This window comes from Rhagoletis zephyria, unplaced genomic scaffold, assembly GCF_001687245.7.
Source record: "Rhagoletis zephyria isolate East Lansing unplaced genomic scaffold, Rhagoletis_zephyria_1.1 Rzeph_scaffold_06464, whole genome shotgun sequence".
NCBI classification, from domain to species: Eukaryota; Metazoa; Arthropoda; class Insecta; order Diptera; family Tephritidae; genus Rhagoletis; species Rhagoletis zephyria.
The window spans coordinates 28,879-35,900 of NW_016163547.1; the positions used below are offsets into that span (position 1 = coordinate 28,879).

The 7,022-nt window shown below is 39.8% G+C and overlaps 3 protein-coding genes across 3 annotated transcripts; 1 reads left to right on the forward strand and 2 right to left on the reverse strand.

Moving 5' to 3' along the window:
- Window positions 1–1,582: 1,582 nt before the first annotated feature.
- Window positions 1,583–2,179, forward strand: Chrac-14 (DNA polymerase epsilon subunit 3 Chrac-14). The gene has a single exon (XM_017629060.1). The coding sequence runs from the start codon at window positions 1,728–1,730 to the stop codon at window positions 2,112–2,114; it is 387 nt and encodes a 128-aa protein (XP_017484549.1). The 5' UTR covers window positions 1,583–1,727; the 3' UTR covers window positions 2,115–2,179.
- APC7 (anaphase-promoting complex subunit 7) lies at window positions 2,180–4,246 on the reverse strand. Its single transcript, XM_017629059.1, has 4 exons — window positions 3,676–4,246; window positions 2,957–3,615; window positions 2,612–2,892; window positions 2,180–2,533 (listed from the first exon to the last, which is right to left on the reverse strand). Exons 1-4 carry the CDS (start codon window positions 4,244–4,246, stop codon window positions 2,314–2,316), a joined length of 1,731 nt encoding a protein of 576 aa, XP_017484548.1. The 3' UTR covers window positions 2,180–2,313.
- Window positions 4,247–5,156: 910 nt separating this feature from the next.
- LOC108373198 (uncharacterized) lies at window positions 5,157–5,903 on the reverse strand. Its single transcript, XM_017629058.1, has one exon. The coding sequence runs from the start codon at window positions 5,901–5,903 to the stop codon at window positions 5,157–5,159; it is 747 nt and encodes a 248-aa protein (XP_017484547.1).
- Window positions 5,904–7,022: the final 1,119 nt, after the last annotated feature.

Below are 7,022 nucleotides of genomic sequence, written 5' to 3' on the forward strand. Positions count from 1 at the left end.
CGATCTTTCCACTTCTTTCGCTAAAGCACGTTCACAAGTTGCCGAATATCCGCGTTGAGATCCCTAATGCGGGGATTTCCGGGTTTGGCCGGACAAAGGTTGTCTCGCTCATCAGCCAAGACAGCCGCTTCGGCAGAAAAATTCTGACAGGGGTCCGAAATACATCCAGCTGGAATGGAGCGGGCTGCAGCATCAGTGACAACCCGGCGGAACTTACGCTCATCTACGTGAACGTCAGTTGGTGTGGGGAGGGCAGATAAGGTGCTTTCAGTAACTTTCGCAAAGCCGTTCCAATAAACTTTGCTAAAGTTGACGTAGGTTCAGTGTTCCGCGGAGGCAAAGTCAGCAGGTTTAGCAATCGAGATAATTACGGGCAGATGATCCGATGCTAACGTTAGCATAGGTCGCCTCGTTATGCTGTTTATCAGACCAGCGCTTTACCATGTTATATCGGGCGAGCTATTGTCGAATCGTCTATCTGCTCAGCCAATAAGTTTCCCCTAAGATCATTTGGCAGGCTTGAGTGCCAAAGATCGTGGTAAGCGTTAAAGTCACCTATTACCATACGGCTTTCACCTCCGAGTAGCGCACCTATGTCAGCAAGGCATTGCTGCATAGACGAAAAATGATTGAAGAAATTCGCCGATCTAAACGGGGATGGGTCCCCGAAACAACAGCTGTTGATCGGGGAAAACCCCAAGTCATACCGGTGCGCAGACCGGCAGTCTTGGGAATGTTACCTCGCTGTACCATCTCATTTGAAGGGGTTAGGTGCCAGAGAGCGTTTTTTTTTTTTAAATGGGTTAAAGGCGAATTCATGCAAGGGGTAGCAGGAGCACAAAAAAATGCTTCAACAAATTATATGCACAATGACAGTAAGAATCACAACAAATACCTAATTTTGGCAGTAAATCGGCGGAACTCGTACCACCCGTCTGTGTGGTCGCCGGGGACTGGTAGGACGCAGTGGAGAAAGCTGTAGACTTGCCAAAACACCGCACTCAGGAGAGACAGGATAACTTTTGATGTAGCGGCAACATCACCTGCCGCCCATATGCACCCCGTTAAGGAGCATAACACAACGCTCAGCAAGCAGCTTCTAGTTGGCAGCCACATACGTGGTCAATCAAATAGACAATAAAAACAGATTAGCCATAAAATATTCCTTCCTCGTTAATCTGTAATTATAAGATAGTCTAAGATTAACCCGATAAATTTTCGGAGGCAAACATGGTTTTATCGATTATTATTTTTCGAAGAAGAGTAATGTCAAATGTGAAAATAAACGAGGGATAAAGGTTTGGAAAGGTATTTATAACAAAATTTTAAGTTAAAAGTTCTGAGCAAAACAAGCACAACCAATTTGAGAGCTAATATTCCGAGATTTGATTGTGTAAACGGGGTGATTAACAAACGAGCTCTGATTGAGAATATATGTATTTACCTATATGTAAACATAATTTTTCTACTCACAACTCGTTCATAAGTTTATCGAGCACTTCGAAAGAGCTTCGATCTATCGAAAGTGTTTCATTGCGAATCTCAAATAAAAAGCATTTATCGACTATTTTCTTTTCGCGAAATAGTTAACTGTGAACTCTTTTGTAATAAGAAGCAGCACGTCATTTATTTAATTTTTGTTTACCGCTCTATTATATGCGTAAAAGCGTGGTGAAAATTTCTGCTACGGTGCTATTTAGAAAAATTAATTTTACAAACACAACAAAATGGTCGAGCGTATTGAGGATTTAAATTTACCCAACGCTGTTGTGGGACGCCTGATCAAGGACGCGCTACCCGAAGGCGCGAACGTTAGCAAAGAAGCGCGTGCGGCCATAGCCCGTGCCGCGTCAGTCTTTGTAATCTTTCTGACTTCCACATCGACAACGCTAGCCCGTAAGCAGAATCATAAGACCATTACAGCGGCAAATATATTAGATGCATTAAAACAACTGGAATTTGAAAGCTTTGTCGATCCGTTGACATCCGATTTAGAGTCCTATCGCAAAGCCGCGAAAGAGAAGAAGGACAAAGCTAAAACAAGTAGCGCAGCAGCTGTAGGCACCACAAGTGGAGCCAACGCTGAGGAAATGGAGACTGAGAAGGCATCATAGATTAATGTAGGTGCTGCTATTTGTTTTCGACTTTTTGCCCAAATAAATGTACGAACATCTTTAAAGATTTTGTGTTTAAATTACCAAGGTATTTAATACGAATGGGTTTTTCCGCCTTAGGCCTCCCAGAGCTTATAACTACTAACTACTTTAGCATAATGAAAAAAAAAGGTAACTACAAACCTCGCTCCTTAAAACTTTAATTGATCACTTCAGATTCCAAATCTTGCCAGAAAGGATCGGAATACGTATCTGAATCATCATCGTCATGCGAGGACGATTCTTCTGCTTCATCATCAATTTGCCATTCTTCATCGCGCATGCGAGACAGCATTAACGAAGTGTCTTGATCCTGTTTGTCACCACCGCGAGTCAATGCGTTGACACCTTTCAAAGCGCGGCGGTCGTTAGGCTCAATGCTGTTCAAATATAAATGTAAAATCAACTTAATTAACTTAATACCCAGTCACTCGTACTTGTCTCTGCAGTTATCATACCTCAAAGCAATCGTATAATATTCAAGTGCGCCATCCAAATCTCTTAGGGTACGGCGCAAATCACCCAACATGCTGAAGTATGAGTGATTAGGAAAGGTCATTACTTGCTTTTTAAGCATAGCGCTAGCTTCTTGCGTCTCCCCATTTGCCTGACATACGTCTGCCATAAGCGCCACAGCCACCGAATAATGCTCATCGATTTCCAGCGCTTTAGCTAGGAATTTTTTAGCGCTTTTCTTGGCAAGCGGGTTATTAGAGTGTAGTAACACGCGTGCAAACATCTGAAATTAAGAAGATATCCGAATAAAATTTAGTAGCAAGTAAATTACTTCAGTTAGCTCATACCACATAACTACGAGGCGAATTGCGGAAATAACGTACGGCTAAAGCACACATAGCCTGTGCCTCGTCTCGACGCTTCATGCCTACATAGCAATGATAGAGACCCTTATAGACTTCAAATCGATAACCGGCTATACATTGAGCAGCGCGAAAATACGAAATCGCTTCTTGCCGCTGTTTTAGCTGTAGACATATACGTCCTCGTAGCAATTGTGCCTCAACGTTGCGCTCATTTAACTCTATTGCTTTCTTTGCAAATGAAATTGCCTTCTCAATTTGACCTGCGGCATAGCAATTCTCAGCAACAACAAACCAATGATCGGAATTAAGTTCTTTTATGTTGCTTATGTGAGTAGATAGTTTATCCAACTGAGAAAATTTTTGATTGTATTCATAGACCACGGCTAGAGGCATGATGGCTTCCGTGCTGTGAGGGTTAACCATAACGGCAGTCTCCAGATACTGTTGCGCCTGAATGTATCGCCCATAGTAATAGAGGGTTTTGCCTATCAATGCAAGTAGATAATAGTTTTGGTGAAACTTTGTGTTATCGTTGATCGCTTGAAATGTCTTTGATGCCTCCAAATGGTCGCGTCCGTACAACTGAGCGTGTGCCTTTATCCAGCTGCTCAGCCAATCGATGTGCTTTGGCAAAGCACTTGCTACAAGTTAAATAAAGCGAATTTAGACAAATACAATAAATTTGTAAACGTTTTCATTACCATTAACCACCAACGAATTCACTTCAATGCCATCAACACCCAACATCAATAGCGCTTCTATGGCCCCTAAAGCCATCGAGCAATCGCCTAGCACTTCCTTATAAGCAGATATAGCTTCGGCATTCTCGACATTTTGCCCATATTGCCAAAGATGTGCCAATAACATATTTACTTTTGGTGTGCGCGATTTCAGCGGCAGTGCTTGCAGTATGACGATTGCCTTCTGATCCTCATCTAACTCACGATAGCTCCTGGCGAGGCGATAGCGCGTCTCTAGTTCAGCGAACTGCTCATATGTTATCTCGATGCTAACTAGCTGTGTGTTCTTGACGCGCAACATTGTTTTTCGCATTAGCAATGCAGCTTCATATTGTTTGCTGGCCGCACGGAAGTTGCGTTCATGGTAGTGCGCATTAGCGCTAAAGAGAAGCACTTGATATTCCATTTCGGGAGTGGCGACATTACGATCATTTTGCAAAAGAGTACTCAGTAAGCTTGAAGTTCGAATTACACAGGAATATAACTCGTTGGCAAAGAGCTTCTTGATGTTAGCGAACAACACCGACTCCATTCTAGTTAGCTGCGACAACAGATTCAATGGACTTGTGCCGTTTTGTACACAGATTGTTGACGCCAAACATCAAACAGAGCTATTGTTGGATTTAGTATTTTTGGAATCTTTAATAAATTTCCGATTTCGTTTTGTTTATAATGATGGACAAAACAATTCATGCGGCAAANTGTTGACGCCAAACATCAAACAGAGCTATTGTTGGATTTAGTATTTTTGGTATCTTTAATAAATTTCCGATTTCGTTTTGTTTATAATGATGGACAAAACAATTCATGCGGCAAACTTCTTCTTCTTTCACTTGCTGGTCACAATAGAACAGCAACCCCAAAAAGGGAAAAAATAAAATCAGCTCGAGACACCAAGTCTATATAGCTGATTTTGGATGTATTTTTTTAACTTATTAATATTCCAATTTTGTGTTTAGATTGCGTACATACAATTTATATAACTTGTTTTTTTTTTCATTTAAATGAANTTTTTTTTTTCATTTAAATGAACTCAAATTTAACTCCTTTTTTTTTTTTTTTTTTTGTTACACTTTACTTAGCTTAATACTGATTTTCTCTTTTTTATTACATGTAGTTTGTATACTTGCTGGTTATTGCTATAGTTTTATACTTATTAGTATTCTAGTTTTTTATTTTGTTTGCTTATGTATTTACATGCCAATTTATATTTCTTTTCCCCTTTTTATCTTTCCTTATTTATTTATTAAAAAAAAAACACTAAATTTTTTTTATCTTTGTTCTTTCCTTCTTTTTTCCCCTTCTTCCCTTTTTCTCTTTTTCCTTTAACAAGGGTATTTCAAATTAATCAACTTAATTTCTATTATTTTTTTCTTTTTTTTTATTTTTTTTATTATTGTTATTTTTCCCCCTCTTTTCCTTTTTCCCCCCTTTTCTTTTTTTTATATTACATGTGCTACTCCATAATTGATCTGATAGCCAAGGAAGAATAAACGGCTAATATATCGACTCGAACCGGATTTATTTACATTTACAATCATTCCTAATTCCTCAAGAACGTTTGCAATGTCATCGGGAGTCAATGCTTTCTCCAGTCCAAGCAACGAATCATCTCCAAATACTAATATGCTACGTACGTCCACTTCGTTCATCATGCAGGCATAGGTTAGTAGCAAGTAATTAGCGATACTTCCAATCAACTGGGTAAAATAACTACCGCTAGCAAGACCTGAATGCTTAATATATCTTTCGCCGTTGCACATCCTAATCGTAGTATGTATGCAGTAGTCGCGCAGCTGTTCAAACATGTCCACCATAGCGTTGCATCTTGCAACACCGTAATCTTTGTACCTTACAAAGTCGATATTATATGATAAAACGTCAAAAGCAATTTCAATCAACCACGGTGGAAGCGTCTTATAAAAACTTTTAAAATCGATGCCAAGGAAATAATTCCCTTTAAAATTTTGATAGATCTTTTTACAGCCGGCCATTCCAGTTTCATATCCATAGGCTATTGGATATCCGCCTCTTTTGTAGGCATCAATAAGCGGGAGTGCAAATACTGCTTCCCCTAGGGTGACAGTGGCTGGATATTCCCATACTGCTCTAACCTTTGTTTCGCCTCGCTTTACTATATGCGCTCTGACATAAGCACAACTATCTGGGAATGACATCTTTTCACCCATCTTAACTCTATGCCAAAACCATCTTATCCTCTGAATCGCATCAGGATCTCTTTTGATGTCACCTTTGGTCTTATAGCCATGATTCATCCAAGGTAGTCCGGGGGATGATGACCAAATAGGGAGATCTCTTTTGAAAACATCATTAAGATGTAGCATTGGAACATGATCGGGAAGCTGAAATGCACGAAAAGTGCGTCTTATTGCCTCAGCAAAGATGGGAGTGGTGGGACGTTGAGCTTTGTTAAGTGTATTGCGTTTTATGTCTTCACGTATCAGAGCTAAAGTCTCTAAACTACGTTGATAGTCACCAGACAACGTAGCGAGTGGCCCAAGGTAAGGACTTGGCGCAGGGGCGTTGAATTGTCCAAATCCAGATTTTCTTCCTTAGAACATGGTTTTCCGTCAATTCAGTAACGAAAATCTCCATGCGGCAAACTGATAGTCAGTTCCAATACAAGGCGCATCAATTACAGGTGATAGCGATAAAAGCTATGCTTCTTCTTATGAGCACGCTTGTGTCAAATTATCGTCTGTTTTGCTATATTTACATATCCGCGTACACATACACATATACGTATATATATACCCTGCAAACAAATGCTCCCGAAATCTTTAAGAGTGTCGGAAATTTGTTACGATTCTTTTAGAAATCTGTAAAGAAAAACATATGAGGCGATTGACAAGAACTATTAAAGAAATTTCTGTACGATTTCTTAAAGAAAATTCTTAAAAAAATTGTGAAACCTTTCAGAATTCTATGAAATCCTGGTATGCAGGGTATACATATACACACGAATATGAATAGATAAAAAAGATGGTGATGACACAAGGAGTTCATACCAACGGTAAATGTTGTTTTTGTACGATTGCTACAACCTGTAGTTGTTGAATCATGGTTCCAATAGCAGTCCGGTTTACAGGATTTAGTCAGAACTTACAGGAAGTCGTTCCTATTGACATAAAACCTGTAAGTGGGAACACATTTGAGAGAGTAACTGAGCAACTGTTCCTAGTCAGAAGTTACAGGATTTAGTCCGGAGATTTTTTTCCTGTAAGTTCATGAAAAGTGTCAAACGATCAGCTGATTTACATGTGCAAACAAAAACAGAAAGCGGTGAA